We start from the raw sequence: 17326 nt of genomic DNA, 5'->3' as shown, positions 1-17326 counted from the left end.
CGGTCATGAAAAACTTACAAAGTTATTGTTTTTTTCATTAAATCTATAATTAATATTATTGCCGGGAGAAATTCTGACCGTGTAGTCGTGTAAGCTTCATAGCCCATTCTTCAAAAAATCTCTAGTGTGAAATTACTGTTTAGGTAGTATAAAATATAAAATAAAAAAAATGTTATTTCTCAAAAACGGGAACAGATATCAAGTTGTTAATTCGCAGCCGGGTATTCAATATGATATATAATTCACCCGTGTAGAAACATTTGACTGTGCAATTAATGTAACTTTAACTTTATATTGACTCCACTAATAGGCCAATTCAGTATGGTAACATTTACTATCGTTAGATCTTTGAATGGAATTAAAAAAAAAATGCCAAGAAAGATAAAATTACCCAGTATGTTCACAACTTCAAGGGCGCTTAGAAAAATAAAACATACTGGGTAATTTTATCTTTCTTGGCATTAAATTTTTTTTTAATTCCATTCAGAGATCTAACGATAGTAAATGTTACCATACTGAATTGGCCTATCTATCAGCTTAGCACACAAAAAAAAATCAAGCGTCTACCCCAATAATTCACGTCACCATAAATAAAAATCTCATCGTACTCGGCGATAGGTGAAAAATTAAAAAAAATCATAACTCCGAAAATACGAAAAATCGCGGAACATACATGGGGGTGATTCAGATAGCCCTCTAGGTCCTCTACCTCCCAGCTTCAGTATATCACTACTTCTTGGGACACCCTGTATAGTAATCTTAGTATGAAGACTGAAGGAACAGTATAAACTGTGCGTCCAGAATTACGCTTATCTGCATTTATTTATCTTTCGGGATCATTGCTATTTCTAATCGGAGATGGACTAGGATTGCCGAATCCCTCAGTCAAGGCGAACTTAATACTGTACTACTCCTACTTAATACATTTTTTACGTTTCGGATAGTATTGGATACTAATATTGGATATTCAAACAGGAACGAATTACACATGAGGTAATACTGATAAAGAGGTTGTTTAACAAATTACGTGATCGTTCAGCCCGTGATCGCAACGTTGAATAACTGTAGCAAACATGGCTGCCTAACTTTTTACAGTTGCCACGTCAAGGACGCTGACAGATAACAGCATTATACACCTATTTTAATTCATAATATACAAATACATATGCGTGAATAACGTAAATATCTAATTACAGTAAAGCACATGAAGAAGAAGCCTGATTCGGCTATAAGTAGGGTTGAAAATTCTCGAAAAAACAAATCGTTTTTTTTTTTCAGGACGTTTTGAAATGTTAGTTTTTTCCGTATTTTTAAGTTTTTTTGGGAAATAAATAAAACTTTTTTTAAACTAACGACAACGTCAAAGTCAATAGACATTTTCACAAACGATCGCCAGCCAGCATTTAGATAACAAAACATACGACTAAGCAGGTGTAAAATAAAAATAAATTTAAAATAATAATAATGATAGATGAGAGTTGGAAATAAGTGAAGTTTAGTTGTGGTTTGTGGACATAAGTACATTTACTTCACATCTTGTAACAAAGCATTAGATGATTGTACCACAAACCATAACTAAACTTCACTTATTTACAACTCTATCTAGTACTATCTACAGACGAAGTAGTGTGGACCATTATCATTATTTTAAATTGCTAATACGCACAGCGGCAAGTCCCACCAGTCCTCTGATTCTCCTGATAGCAATAGCACAGATGTATTAGAAACGATTGTTTTCGCGAAATAAAGTAGGTATCGTGACGAATTTAATGACTAGCGATGCACGATTCCACTTGCAAAAATATCACGAAGAGTAGATTTATCAAAATCTTTGAAGTTTTGCAAAGCACTCATGTCAATAAGTGTTTGAGCGTGTAATAGGTGATTTATATGCATTTTAGCAGAAGGCCAAAATATTCGCTTGGCTAATTAAAATTATTTAACACTGCTGGATGGTTGATATTCTAGTAGCCTAAAAACAGCTAGCTTGATTTTTTAAAGCCCTCAAGTATCCTTTCCTTTCCCAAGGTTTCGTAAATTCTACATTTACTTATATTAAAACTTAAAATATGGCAGGTGCCGCAGGCTGCAACGGGCCGGCTTTACGAGTAATACCGCCGACTTTTGCATTCACATACAAGTTTAATAATTGTCCCATTAAAAAGCTAAGCTATTAACCCTAGACTAGAGTTTATGTAGCTGCACCTAGTTTGCCTATACATGGGCATGGACCACAGGTATAGTGGCGTGAAGTACAGCGGAGACTGAACACAGTAAATATTTTCTTTAATTTTGATTATCGCAATACAGGTGGAGTTTAAGAAATACATAAATAGTTAAATAACCTATACCTATAATAAGATTTTATTTAGGTATGATATATTTATCAATTCATCTTATACGTGCGAAAAAAAAAACGTATTTAAGTAAGGTGTCCAGTATGTGCGGGTCCTAAGTTAACGAAGTATCGAGAGCTAGACATAGGCAGTCTTTACTCCAATACGAGTTAGACCTGAATAGCAACGTCAATTAAATTCATTCACGCTAGCTCTAAAGGAGAATAATTCCTAAAAAGTCTTTTAGAGCTTTCTAGAAGCGCTATAAAGGTTTTATTAGCAATTTCTTAGACATCTGTGGAAAGTTACCATTATTAGCAATGCTAGAAATCTCGTTGGACATTTATTGCCTGTTTGTCGATTAACGACGTTATAATAGTAATTAAAACTGAAGTAAGTCAATAAAAAAGTTCATGTGCAATGACTGTTGTGTGTAATGACTAATGACAGCTTGAATCCTTTAGTTAGATGTTGCCACGTTCATACTTAAGATTTTCCAGACAAAGCATACGTATAAGAGCATAATAAATTAAAAGAAAAGTTATATGTACAAATGTTTCGCAAGTTTTAACGCACAGGTTTTAAAAGATTTACGCATACATTCGACCGGTAATTCTTGTACAAAGTTCGTTTAATTAGCAGAAATCTTGACACAACAGGTTGAACTGAATAATATGTCAGTTACAAAAATTTACAAGACAAATCGAATGACAAAATGTAAACTTTTCTCATGGTTCTATTTACATCGTGACCACTTCACGAGTGTCACGACGTGTCATTTTAGCTACTACTTAATCGAATAGGCCTCCGGTGATTTAAGGCATCACCCACACCTATATACACAACTACAACGCGCGTATTATCTCATTATAATAACGATAATGATAATATCATTATTCATGTCAAGACCGCTATCTAAAATCGACATGACAGACACGCGAATTGTGGCACGTAAAAACTAGCTCGTAGCGCTCATCTGTTGATTGATGATCAATTTTGATCATGTTCAATTAAGATCTACCAAATAATAACTATGACAGAATATCTATGCATTGCCAATTAACAGAGTCGCCGATCAAATGGTTTACTTACAAGTTGTACGGCAATTTTTTTAAAGAGCTTATGAAGTGTATTACGGGTGTATTCAGACTATCCAGCGAGTTATAGATACACATCTCTGGGCAGTGAGCGAACGTACAAGCCCATGAGCGGAGAGCCTCTAATTATGCTTTAGCAGATTTTTTTCTAAGTATTTGAAATATGATTCCTTTTTGATAGCCTTCAAAAAGGAGGCGCTACTATGTGTGAGGACTATACGAGTTATAAGAAAAAATACAAGGATACAATTTTGCATAACCGAGCCTGGCAAAATAGAACGCGTAAATATTTTAACACAATCGAGTCGAGGCCGAAATTTTGAATAAACGCGATAGCTAGGAAATAGAAATAGGTAATTTCAGGAGCAATGAAAGAAGGTTCTTTCGAATCGAAATATCACCTATTATAAATTGCTTTTTTAAAGTAAAAGTACTAAATAAATAAATAAACTAAGTACCGTAAAATTACACAATGTTTTTCTGCTAATTAGCTAAGATCTGACTGATAGCAGCTTCGTTAACTTCAAGGATTGCGATTGCACGTGTATGCTTTGCAATTAAGTACGTGTAAGTATTACGACATTTGCACATTTCAAATGTGTAGAACAGTAATAGGTTAGTACATAAACATGGTAGGATGTGGTAGATGTTTTAGGTTATTGCAGGGGGAAAAAGACCACCAGTCCACTGCTGATGGATTGCCACTTTTTCGATTAATTGTCACTACGTGCCATCATGCGAAGTCTCGTCTCGTCGCGTCAGAATAAGAGATCCATATTGTGAAAGCGATCTGAACTTCCAACCTAGAACCTGTGTAGACCCTTATTTAGTTATCAATTATCATGCAGGATACCAAGAAGAATCACATATTTTTTTAGGTAGATATATTTTTTCCATTTTAGATGGAGGTGTAATATGGCATTTATAATTTGACCATCATATTAAGAATCTAACCTATTATACAGACGTAATTTATAGGAAGCCTCGGTTCGCACTTGACCCGGTTACAGACAACAAAGATAAAGTTTGTGGTTTTTTTCTTATCACCGCGAGTAAACCGGAAAAATTATATAACAATACACAATTTTGATGTTAATTTACTATTGAAATTTATTAGCATCTGACCAAAGAGTAGTAATTTTAATATACTTATAGGATATATCTGACTATTGACAACATTTTCTTCTGGTATTTGTTTGATTTGCAAAATACGACTTTAGATCAGCATATTTTTAGTGTAGATATTCTATTTAGAAATGTTGGAAACTTCTTGAAGACATAAGCAAAGAAACATTTTACCACGAAAGATTTTTAGGATCGAATTCACTTAAATCTACACTATATTTTTTTTTACAATACATGTTAAATTTTAAATAGGTTACACGTTACCAGACCGAAACCAATGGCCCCAATGGGCTTAAGTGCAATGTCAACACAAAAAAAGTTGCGAGAACGTCCAGTCCGCGATAAGGACCAAAATCGCAGAGCAACTTACGGCCAGGTGCCGGACCTTCGCCTCCTGACCGCGCGCGGTTGCTCAGGGTGCGCGTGCAGCAGCCCCTGCGGGATCAGACTCTTCGTCGGCTTCCGTCTCTGCCTGTACTCCTGCTTCTCTATCGCGCTCTTGCACAGCCTCAGCGTCGAGAGCTCGCTCTCCGACCCGCACCACAGTGAATCCATCGCCAGCATTGTTCAAGTTTAGCACATCACTTTTGCAATTTTTCACGCGCGAATTTTTTAGACCGTTTCGTTTCACAAGTGCAGGGATGCTTGACCCGGTTGGATTGAGCACGGCCGTAACACACGTCCGAATCCGAACGTACGTGAGAGCGCGAGTCCGAGGGACGACTGACTGTGCTACTCGTTGGCTGTATTCACAACGCTTTAGAACACTGGCAGTTAATATATCTGACATCTGATTACGCGTAGCCGTTGTTTATCTGCAGGTCCTGTTATGGTGGTTACAGGCTTTATGTCTGAATGTTTTGTTGTCTAGGCGCGGCGATTCAAAGCTGCCAAACTCGGAATCGTAGCTTGTTGTGTTCATGCAATCTTTCGCTCAGGATACCCAGTTAAAGTGAAATCTCCAATTCTACATAATTTCTATAGATTTCGAGTTCACTTAGTGCTGGTTCGTCTGCCTTTAAATATTATTAGCAATACACGATGGCCGTTATCAACTTATCACCGTGATTTATAACTGTGATTAAGACGATCGTGAATCATGATTCGGGTCGGGCCAAATCGTGATACTTGACATTGGACGTACTGGACGCTACTGAAATAGTTTTTATGGGGTCTTCGAGTGACAAAGGGAGAAAGCAGATGAACATTTGTTTTTTGGCCATGGACGCCGAAATCAAATGTTCACTACTACACTGCGTGCTGCCAAAGTGGAAAAGCACTAAATTGTAAATAATGTTAATTAAAAGTTTTGGCCTATACCAAAATAATGATCAACCTTGTATTAACAATACATTTTAAGTGTAAAAGTCTGTAGATAACTGTTATTGCCTTATTGACGGTAATAAAGATGCGTTAAGTGATCACTTGATCAGTCTAGAAGAAATATAGGTATACGAGTAATGCACTTAAAACCTTTCAAAGTTGTTTAAATGACAACTTCAAAAAGTTGTTGTTTGATGTTTGATCCTTAGTAATTTTAAAACCGACAGAAAAACAATTTACAACACGCGAGTACTAATGTGACATTAGGACACGTAAGTATTTTCAGAAAAAAAAACTATATTTAAACACGTGTTTTAAAAAACCTACTTAATTTCGATAAAAATTGTAAATACAACGATGAAGGTATTACAGGCATTACTTGAATCATAGAGAAATATAGTAAGAATAGAGTGCTCACTCCATACATCAGTTTTGGTACCAAAGACTATTATTTTCGTAGTCGACATCTAGCATCGAATAGCGGAATTATCATTCTACCTTTCCTCTTACATCCCGCCACATTCATTCGTAATCCTTTTCTCATCACAAGAATTTCATCCCTTCACATCACATGCCTTATTTACAAATACATACAAATATAACACGAACGTAGCGTACCAGTAAGGGGATAGGCTTGTTTACAGGGCTATAACCGCGAACACCGAAGTTCGCAAATTGTGGGCATCTTTCTCTGCCACTCTGATTACGCCTTAATTGGAGTAAAAGAGAAAGATGCCCGCAACTTGCGACTTCGGTGTTCGGGGTAGGCGTCTGATGTTATGAACTTATGTGCGTCGGCGCATGAGCATCGCGTGGCGCGAGGGCATCGCATGATGGTATCAACACGCGCTTATCGCGCACGCGATTGTCTTGCTTCGGAGTATTACCTACTGTTGCATTCACAATTACCTACTGCTGAGAACCAAATGTCGCGCACAGCGCGATTCGCCATATAAAAGTCGGTATGTATCAAAACTAGTAATGTCAGTCTATATTTTGATGTGTGGTAACACCACTTGTTCTGACTAACTTTTGCTTGATGGTACTGTGAATAAGATGGCGGGAAAGGAGTGCCGCGTACACGAGGTAATGAGCGGAGATCGTGGTAGTAAGATCAGTTAGGAGCCACGAGCTTCTAGGAGGCCCAATGCCCCATCAGAAACACATCAGGTGAGTGTTTGCTTTGCCATATTATTATGTCGACATAAACGTGCATCATAAGGTGGAAAGATGAGGAGACGGTTATAGCATATCGTTCTTTCCGTTAGTAGTAGTCCAATCTTGCAGTGCACTGCACACTTGGTAGTCAAGGAAATTGGACATGTATTTGAGGTGTGTCCGGGAACACACGGGCACGGTCGACTGAGTTGGAGCAACCGTGGCGAGACTATGGGGAAGGTGGAGGTCTCCGGGGGGGCATAGCCCCCCCGTCCGGCTAAGTGACTAATGTGCAAATCTGATAAGAGTCACCAGGGATATGGCCCTGTATAGACCGGAGCAAGTCGACCGATGCCCAACTGGAGGTGCATAGCCATTAAGTAGTATGTGGGTTAGCAACCACACAGAGCTTAAACGAGATGGAAGGGCACCAAGTAAAACTGAATCATTCATGTGAGTGATACAACCACATGAGAGAGGCAAGTCCTCATTTTATCTGTATGCACATAATTAAGTAGAGTGGAATAAAGTTGGTCGACTCATCTTTCCATTCTAATGATATAAATGTGTAGGTAATTATATATATTCATGCCGTCCATATGTATATGTGAACCCAGCAATTAGTATTACATACATATATTGTACAGGAGGGACGACACCAAAAGCGTAGCAAGGTGATTTTGGGTTTTTCTCCGTTGTGGGTGTGGGATGGAAGTCATATGGGATCCTAATTCGCAGCCGAGCCGATTTCAAACTTTTATAGGAGAAAGGACAATAGAGACGAGACAGACCTCTTCATTTTAACCGACTACATAAAAGCAAGATTGTTATCTTAAAATTGTTATTTCTGAACCGACCAAGAGTTTTAATTTAAAGAATGTATGTACTTTCAGATTGGTCCCAGTTTATCAAAACCTGGTGATATTTCCTCAAATCCTGAAGGCATACATAAATTTTGTTTATTGTTTATATCTTTTCGTGCAGTGCAGATGAATTGTTGATTATGACTACCTAACTACCTACACAAATACACGACAAACGCAACTTTTACCAATAAACAGTAAATTATTCAATTAAATTAAAATGAATCACGCAGAGCAGTGCAGACCCAAATGTAAAAACGATCTAAAAATTTCCTTAATAAAAAAATTACCAGTAATTTCTTAATTCCGTGTTAATGGAAAGTAAATTAAGCTCAAACGAGTGAATCATAGCGTAATGAGGTAATACATGTGCATCAATTCAATTCTACAGCAACAAGTGCATAATGAAGTCAGGGTGATGATCTTATGACTTATGAGAGTTGAGTATCAGAAGCGTCGGGAACATTTATGTGTAATGAACGTGGCAGCTTTACCCAGCACGCAGAGCTGTAACAGCCATTGCCAGCAAAAACGTATTCAATTGTTTACCGGATATTCTCGTGCAACTAATTCCAAATTCAATGGTTGTTACGGTTCTTACGACTGTGACGCGTGGAGGGACAAAGCATGAGCGTTACGCAGGGCAGATTTCAATAAATGTGATCTCATGTAGACTAATCCGTGGCTGCCACATAACTCCAAGTTCAAACTCTAATCGATTACTAATCTTACAGCTGTTTATATTCTGAAGACATGTGTTGCTGCGGTGTGACGCATAATCTAACAGGCGCGTAGGCGTCCTGAAACCCGATTAGCGATCACTGTTCCCACCAGTTTAATTAATTATTATTAGAAATTGGATCAACAGATTCCAATTTAAAAATGAATGGTTCTGTTTTAAAATTAAGTAAATGAGTCATATGAGTGCGCCAACTGGTTCATGGGAAAACAGCAAAAAAAATTGACTACAGCACACATGGGTACTTTTATGTTTTCTGATCTGAATATCAAAAAGTGGTCAAAGGCATACCTACGAGGATACGTTACTTCCTTCTAATACGGTTAAACTCCGATATCAGAAATGCAGAATAATTTATTATCTTCTTACATCGATGTATGTTTAGAAAATATAACATTTCATTGAACGCTGCAGAAAAATCTCTTAAATTTATCATACGAGGTATTTTTCAATAAATTGTTATTCTTGTTTTTCAAACATCTTACGATCAGCAAAAACCCAGCGTAAAAAAACTATACGATTGAGAAATAGGCTAATGCAGTTGTAGGAACTGTATTGAGAGAAACTGGGCCAAGAGCCGTTGACACGGAATGTGAAAGAAACCTCTGTTCTACAAGTTGAACATCGTCCAGTTTCTGTGAACCTAGGCCCGGCATTAGCGTGAAATGAAAGTCTGGGCTGAATGGCCTCGCCTTGTAACACTAATTGCTAACGATAGTGTACAAGTTATAGTCAATGACAGCACTGAAAAGTATCAGAAATTATATTACAAATTAGAACTTGAGTTGCTGTGTGCAGCTTCCCGGATTTCCCTATTGTGTAAAGATGAAAGGCAAAAACAATTCAGGGAGCGCGACATTGAGCTCCGGTGGAAAGGGTACATATGTTAAATGTGGAGAGGTATGTATTTATGAAGACACGTCCATTTTGGAAGACAGTCAAGGAATGGCGAAGTGCATCCAAGATAATTTATTAAAATCATAACTTAAACTTAGCATACTACGATTAGATTACTACGGAAACATCGACTTTATAGACAACCTGATTTAGTACGTCATGATATTCGTTATTTGCTAAACATAAACTTCAAACTCCAACGGAGATATTTTATGCAACAGTTGTATAAAATAATCTCTTCTCTACGTACCGTCAAACATAAAGCGATCGCGATGGAAATAAGTTATGTCATAATCAGCAATTTAATAATGAAAGTGCTGTAATTATCTTAGCACGCAAGGCATTCTCCGAAACCTATTTTTAATTAGACCCCATTGTCCTGAATTAAAATTCAGTGAAAGTGACCGTTTTAATTGGATGCAATGACTAGTACAATTAATACAATTATGCTTTGTTATTGGTTCAATTGGTTGATTCTAATATGTACTAATATGCAAATACATATACATATAATGAAGTACCTACTTCAGTATATGTATATGTATGTACATATTTGTAATGAAGGTATGAAGGCCATCAGCGAAATTTAGCGGCATGATATCTGAAATATAATCTTGCTTATCAAAAACCTTTGACATATTTATCGAGTAGACTCCTGATATTATTATATAAGCTTGTGTTTCATTTGCGAGACGCGATATCGCAACAGTGGGTGATGAGAGGTTAATTATTTTTTTACGGAAAAATAGAAAGGGACTATTTAATGGACATTCGACACTATAGACAGCAAATGTATTAAAGATGGAATGGAACATATATTCTTTTACTGGGGAAATCATCTCTTATGAAACTGAATATAGGTAGGTAGAAGTTTGTTTGGGAGTGCCATTCACAAGTTACACGCGGACAAAGTTGCGCGGGCAGATACTAGTTAAAAATAAATTTAATAGCAAAAAGTCGGTAAGTATAAATCAAAGAATATAATACTCACTAGTATAAATGCACATTAATTTTTTAACAAAAGTACAACACAATGTCAATGTCAGACTGCAAACATGTCAGTATGGAAAGTAATAGGGTAAAAAGATCAATGATGGCAGTTAACAAAACATATCTTTTAGAAATTATAATATGAGACGAAAACTGGGGTCGATGCTTCTAGATTGTCATCACGTCTGTCATTATAAAATGTCAAAATTTAAGATGTGTGAAAGGGAAAAGTTAAATGTGTAAAATTAGCGATACTAAAGCTGGGTCCACACTTTAGAACCTAACCTACGCCGTAGCTAACGAAACGGTAATTTACCTATCTCTATCACTCTTCCAAATAAGTGCGACAGACACATTAGCGTGACGTTCGCTACGGCCATAGACAAAAGAATACTTTGCTACGGCGCAGACGATTGGCATCTTGGCTAGGCCCCCTGTATCGCTTTGGCGGTCACGTTCATAAGTATCGTATTGAGCACTCTTATCCTTGGATGCTCATTTTGGGCACACCACAATACTAGCATTGTCGTATTGCGTTACAAAAATTATTGTTGTTTAATGTTTACGGTATAAAAAATGCATTTCCGCTAGCTTTGTTTATTAACTATCCAGTTTACAAAACTAACGGATCTTGCAACATAGCAAAATATTTGAACGCTATTTATTAGGCATTAACACGTCAATGTGCTTAATCACGAAAAATTGCTTTTCGTGCAAGTTTTTCTTTCAGAGCATTTATAGTACATTACATACCTAGGGAGGTGAATTCGTAAATGCTCCAGATCGCAGGTGTTTGTGCACCATACATATGTGATCTAGGGCTTTACGAATTACCGCCCATGGTTTGTATAAAGTTTTACGTCTTACCTTGGCTAGGAAGTGAGATTTTCTTCTCGTTTAGCGGGAAGAAAATCTCACTTACGGGCCTAGGGTGACGTAAAAGTAATAAAGTGATACTCTTCTCTGTATTACTAAGTCATTAATTCTCATGCATTATTTCAAAGCGCACTGTTAAAAAAGTTCTCGGTCACGGTTTTAGCCAACAGTTCACAGTTCGTAGTATTCTTGCACTGGTAGAGGTATTAGGTCAATGCATTTTCTGGAAAGACTGCATGCCCCACATTTCCTCACTTCAATCCTTCCTTTTTGTTTGTCAGGGTGTAAGTAAGCTCGTCGTTTGTGTATATTGCACATTCATGCAAATATGAATTGAATACTTTATATATACGTTAAATTTTGATGATTTCGTAAGATCTTACTTTATTAAGAGCCAGTTGCACCAACCACATTTGACAGACTGATCAACGTCAGCCGGCGCACCCCGGCGCTTTACTATGAAACTTTCCATACATAAAAATTTAGCGAACTCTTTAGCGTTACGAACAGTTTGGTGCAACCGACCCTAAATATTTACAAGACACATTTATAACTATCATCATCATAAACCTACAATATAGCTTCGTCGCACAGCTGGGCATGGGCCTATTCGGCCTTCTTTGATTGTGCATACAAGAGGGTTTGAGCTAAAATAACAACTCGCCTTGTATTATTTGCACATTACCTCCCTATGTTTTATAAAATTATAGCAACTCGTAAATATCTAATTATACTATTGAAATATAAGTCATGAGGTTTGAAACCACGTCCTGCGGTTTAAAACTGCTCGCATGTACCTGCTATACATGATTAACATGATACAAAAAATGGTGTCAGGCGATCTAGGTTAGGAGAACGAGGAGCTAGAACTACATCAACAATGTAGCGAAGTGGCTCGGGAGCTAACCGGGAAGCTAGGCGACAATCAATTACGCGAACGAGCGCTTTTGTAGGCGTAATGCGATATTGTGTTAATAGCTGGTTAATAGAGTGGGCGAGACGGAAAGTTCAATGATCTCGTAAATCCTTAAAAAATAGGATAAGAAGCGGCGTGACGTCAAACATGTCTGAGAGTAAGGTACACGTATCTTTGACCTACTTTTCTACGAGAGTTGCATTTAGGAAGCGGCGGGAATTAGTGTGTTCTATTCTATTAGAACGACGACCACCACCAAAAATCAATATTAGGTATTAGGTATTGGGATTCCACCATTATTCCACATTTCACATATACGGTCTGCCCCATAATCCAACTTTAACACTTTACTTGCCACCCAGCTAAACAAGACATCTGCGCCTAGGCCACAAAAATTTCGTCATATAAAGCTGTAGTACCACGATCCCGACTATCGGGTCGTCCGGCCTGAGAACGAAATCATAAAATACCCGATAGGTAGTCGGGTTTTCGGCACTGAATGTGTTAAACACCTTGCCTTGTATCTACTATTTACACATGCGCAAAAAATAAACACTTAATTAAAAATTAATCTGTCGATGATTTCCCCTAACAAAATTGGACCTAATTCTAAATTACAGCTAAAAATGCTACCATTCTTACATCTCCATTTTGCGCATTAGCATTTAGCCTACACACTGATTAATAACAGCAACATTTGATGAAGCATTGCTAATGTAAATGGACAGGCGTTTCCATCGTGCTCACGATTTAGCCGCAATTTTGTACGTAAATAAATACGTACAAAATTGCGTATTTTAGTCAATGAGTAAAGTAATTTATCAATTTTGTATTTAAATTTTGTATTAATAAGAAAGTTATTAAGTATATATGTTCCTTTATATTGAAATCCTGATTTATTAAGCCCCAATGCTACTGGTACAACATTCATTAAATTTTTGGGTGATCAATATTTTATCACAATTAATGAAGTTAAAGTAAAAAATTATTTTATAAGAAACAGCATTAGATTTTAAATTGTAGGCTCACTGCCTAGCCTGTCTGTTAAGAACTTTTGTAGGTATCAAGAATGTATGAATGTATCAAAGTTACTGATCTGCTATCCCTTGAAGCTGTGAATAAATCAATCAAAATATGTTTATTTATGCCACACATTTCTACAAACATTCTAGAAACAATAGGGGGTATTACTGCAATGGTCTGCCGCCAGAGTGCAGCACTATTAGCACCCATCACAGTAGCGTAGCGTAGTGGAGGCGGGGGGGGCGGCCCGCGCCGAGCGGCGCTTTTAGGGGGCGGCATAATTTCAGAATAAATACCAATAATATCGTATAAATATTTGAACTATTTCAGTCGCACTTATTATATTGAAATACGTAAGCTAGGGGACGGCAAAATTTTCATCCGCCCCGAGTAGGGTTGCCAGATGGTCGGGATTCGGCGGGATTCTCCCGATTTTTAGCATGTGTTCCCGATTCCCGACAAAGTGAAAATTGTCCCGAAAAACAGCTTCACGTTATAAAACAATAATTTCAAGTTCCGAACTGTCGTCGAGCGAGCAAGTGACCCGCGTCGAGCCCGTCAGCGCGCGCGCAAGGCGCGCATAGCGAGATTGGGCAGAGCAGCTGACGTAGTGCCAATAATGTAAAATATCGTTGTTTTTAATACAATTAATTTAATTCGAATGGTTTTTTTTCCCGACTTAAGGCCCACAATCCCGAAAAATTTATATTTTTTCCCGATAATAGCGCCTTTCGATCTGGCAACCCTAGCCCCGAGCGGCCGAGACCCACGCTACGCCACTGACCCATCATAAACCATAGTGTAACTTATACATACTGTGCCTTAAACTGTTTTTTGACAAGTTTTCGCAGACAATAAAATATGACATTTGATACATAAAGGCGGTTTGTTTACAAAGGGCCTAAAGGGAAATGCGAAAATAGAAACTCAGGTATCTGCCTCTTTATCACTTGAATATGCAAGAGTGATAGTGAGGTTAGACAGTTGTGGAGGTGGCGCCCCCTATGCAGAGTTTCGCGTAATATTCCCTATTGAAGCATGTCTTATAGCACAATCATATGTAAAAGTCTAAAATATTGTTTTAAATGTTCTTCCCTTTCTTTTGCAAGTGCTGGATCGGAAGGGCTTCCAATTCAAACCTGGCCCGCTAGCTGTAGTATGAAAACCATCTGTTTATTCAGTCTACATGCAACTAAATCTATCTTACAATTAATTGCTGCCTAAAGAAGTATGTGTGGTCTTATATCAAAGTATTTATCATTAAGGAATTTTAGCATACTTAATGATGTTAACAGCTTTAACATTAAGCAAGTAATGTTTCCTGTTATGTAAATACTGACAAAAAACAGTTACACATGCAAATATGATGTTCAGATATCAATAAGCAGACTTGGCAGATTAATTTATGTTAATCACACTGACATCGGAGACGTAAATATTATAAATGCTTATTTAGGTATATTCGGATAAATAATTAAAATTATCAGGTCATTCCGACAATGGAATCTAATTTGGTGGAATTAAGGGTGATTTTTAGATTTCCCCGACATTATAAAATATTCAATATTACCCGAATACACCTTAATAAAATTTATGATTAAATTCTTTAATACAATAGGTAATTTTAGTACCTATTTAAATAAATATAGCCATTGATATTGGCAAGTTATTAACGTTTTTTCACGCTAATTTACCATAGGGCTGCCATCCGTCCGGGTTTCCCCGGATTTGTCCGGTTTATAAAGTGTATGTCCGTGTTCGGCGAATTTAGAGATGGCAGCCCTAATTTAGCATAATGTTTAAGTACGTTTGTTATTATAATCAGCTGCTTCAACCCAGGCAAACTAGATCTCAGCTCAACAAAACAAAGAGAAAACATATGATCACTTAGATTCTGGGCCATTCTTTTTTGTAGAATGCCTGGTATGTTAGTTAATAAGTATTAACCTACCTTTCATCTTCTTCTTCGGCTTCTTTGCTTGTGGCTGGGCGTTTTTGTTTGATTTTATTATCCGCCTTTAATACACTCTTGATTGAAGTTTTGTCCTCAATTTTCACACTTTTTTCAGCCATTATTTTAAAACATCATTCGACTTTAGACAATTATCACAAGAAACATTAGTCACTATTATTTATAATATTAAAATGGTTATTTTTCGCTAATTTTTTAGGTTATAATTCATGAAAATAAAGTAAAAAAAATTTAGACATCCCTCCCTGTCGTCACTGACGCTTTTGACAGTTATGCAGTGCTGCCATGTCTCATTTTTTCATATGCATTTTCACTTTTTCACCATATTCAGGAATAAACGCAGAGCAATGAATAAAGACTTCTATAGACGGGTGCAACTAAAAGCCATAACTGGCTACCGCACCGCACCAGGATCTTGGTGCACCAAACCCATAAGTGTGAGCGAGAAAGAGATATCTCTCCGCAGTCTCCGCACCGCACCGCAACCTTGGTCCGGTACGGCGCACGTATATATATATAGCTGGTCAAGCAGATCTTGTCAGTAGAAAAATGCGGCAAATTTGAAAAATGTAGGCGCGAAGGGATATCGTCCCATAGAAAATTTGAATTTCGCGCCTTTTTTTACTGACAAGATTAAGTTAAGCGTTAAGGACGCAGCTATAAGTTAGAGCGAGAAAGAGATATTTGCACCAAGGTCGCGGTGCGGTGCGGTAGTCTGTTATGACTTTATAAACAGCCATGATCTTCTGCAATTCAAATAACTTTTAACATTACTCCGAGCTTTTAACGGATTGGACTATCTTCTTAGTAATTTGTGGATTGGACTTTGGAGTAAAATATGAGGTGTCGATAAGTTTGAATAATATGAGATCTCGCCTATTTCAACAATAAGTACATACCTACTTTGTTACAAATTAAGATGCCTGAAGCATCATGTAAGTAGAGAATGATGGAGAATGCCCGATAGGATGCGCTGCCGCTGACGTCTGCCGCTGTTCTTGGGATGCCTCTTCGACCAGGCTCACGACCCACCAAAGAGCCAACGTAACTCTTATGAATAAGTTAAAGTTTAAAAGTTTACCTGAATGTTTTCAGCCTGTCAGCGATGTTTGTGAGCGGAGTTTTCCGAAGGGGCGTCGGAGAGCCGCCTGGCGAATTGTCACGCGACACTGACACCAGCGCGCGCGCCACCATCAGGTCCTGTTCGTTCATCATTCTGTAAAAATGTAAGTATCTTTGTATTATTGGTTTGACTTAGATTGTAAAATTAAAGTAAAAGCTAATTATGCACGATAGTGAATTAATGTCGGGGTTTAGTTTTCTCTTGTAAACTTAGCTTCAAAATTAACGTAAATGGGTTAGCAAAAGGTCTTGTACCTAAGTTATACTGGTCAAATCAATAACGAAAAAGTATGATCCTGTCTGGTAGTTAGGGTTGCCAGATGGTCGGGATTCGGCGGGATTCTCCCGATTTTTAGCATGTGTTCCCGATTCCCGACAAAGTGAAAATTGTCCCGAAAAACAGCATCACGTTATAAAACAATAATTTCAAGCTCTGAACTGTCGTCGAGCGAGCTAGCGTAGCGACCCGCGTCGAGCCCGTAAGCGCGCGCGCGTGACGAGATTGGGCAGAGCACCTGACGTAGTGCCAATAATGTAAAATATCGTTGTTTTTAATACAATTCATTTAATTTGAATGGTTCATTTTCCCGACTTAAGGCCCAAAATCCCGAAAAATTTATATTTTTTCCCGATAATAGCGCCTTTCGATCTGGCAACCCTACTGGTAGTAGGTAGCAAGTGAAAAATGGTGTTGTCCAATTTGGTAATTAAAAATCTTGGACAGAGGTGAATCGTTTGTAAGATAATAAGCACGAAGACAATAATAATGTCACGAAAAGAAATACTTATTATGGTTTTCAACCCTATCTGTCAACTAATAGTATACGAGTATTTACAGCTGTATAGGTACTGCTAGCCAATGTAGGTAGCTATATTGATAACATGTAAC

At 37.5% G+C, this 17326-nt stretch overlaps 2 protein-coding genes across 6 annotated transcripts in view; both read right to left on the bottom strand.

The window, feature by feature from the left end:
- The window catches only part of LOC134654219 (guided entry of tail-anchored proteins factor 1-like), a 129619-nt gene that overhangs the window by 70522 nt on the left and 41771 nt on the right, over window positions 1-17326 (bottom strand). The window lies entirely within an intron of this gene.
- LOC134654199 (NAD kinase-like) overlaps window positions 1-17326 on the bottom strand; it is a 54752-nt gene that overhangs the window by 35258 nt on the left and 2168 nt on the right. Inside the window, exon 2 of one of the 5 annotated variants that reach the window (XM_063509657.1) lies at window positions 16397-16531. In XM_063509657.1, coding sequence (XP_063365727.1) covers window positions 16397-16530 — 134 coding nt within the window. In that variant the 5' untranslated portion in view covers window position 16531. Of the gene's footprint in view, window positions 1-4928; window positions 5200-15294; window positions 15518-16396; window positions 16532-17326 lie in introns of those variants that run through there. The other 4 variants (XM_063509658.1, XM_063509660.1, XM_063509656.1 and 1 more) reach the window with 4 other exon arrangements.

Source organism: Cydia amplana, chromosome 14 (genome assembly GCF_948474715.1).
Source record: "Cydia amplana chromosome 14, ilCydAmpl1.1, whole genome shotgun sequence".
Classification (NCBI taxonomy): Eukaryota; Metazoa; Arthropoda; class Insecta; order Lepidoptera; family Tortricidae; genus Cydia; species Cydia amplana.
The sequence above is the reverse complement of the archived record's forward strand: the minus strand, read 5'-3'. Positions and strand labels throughout refer to the sequence as shown.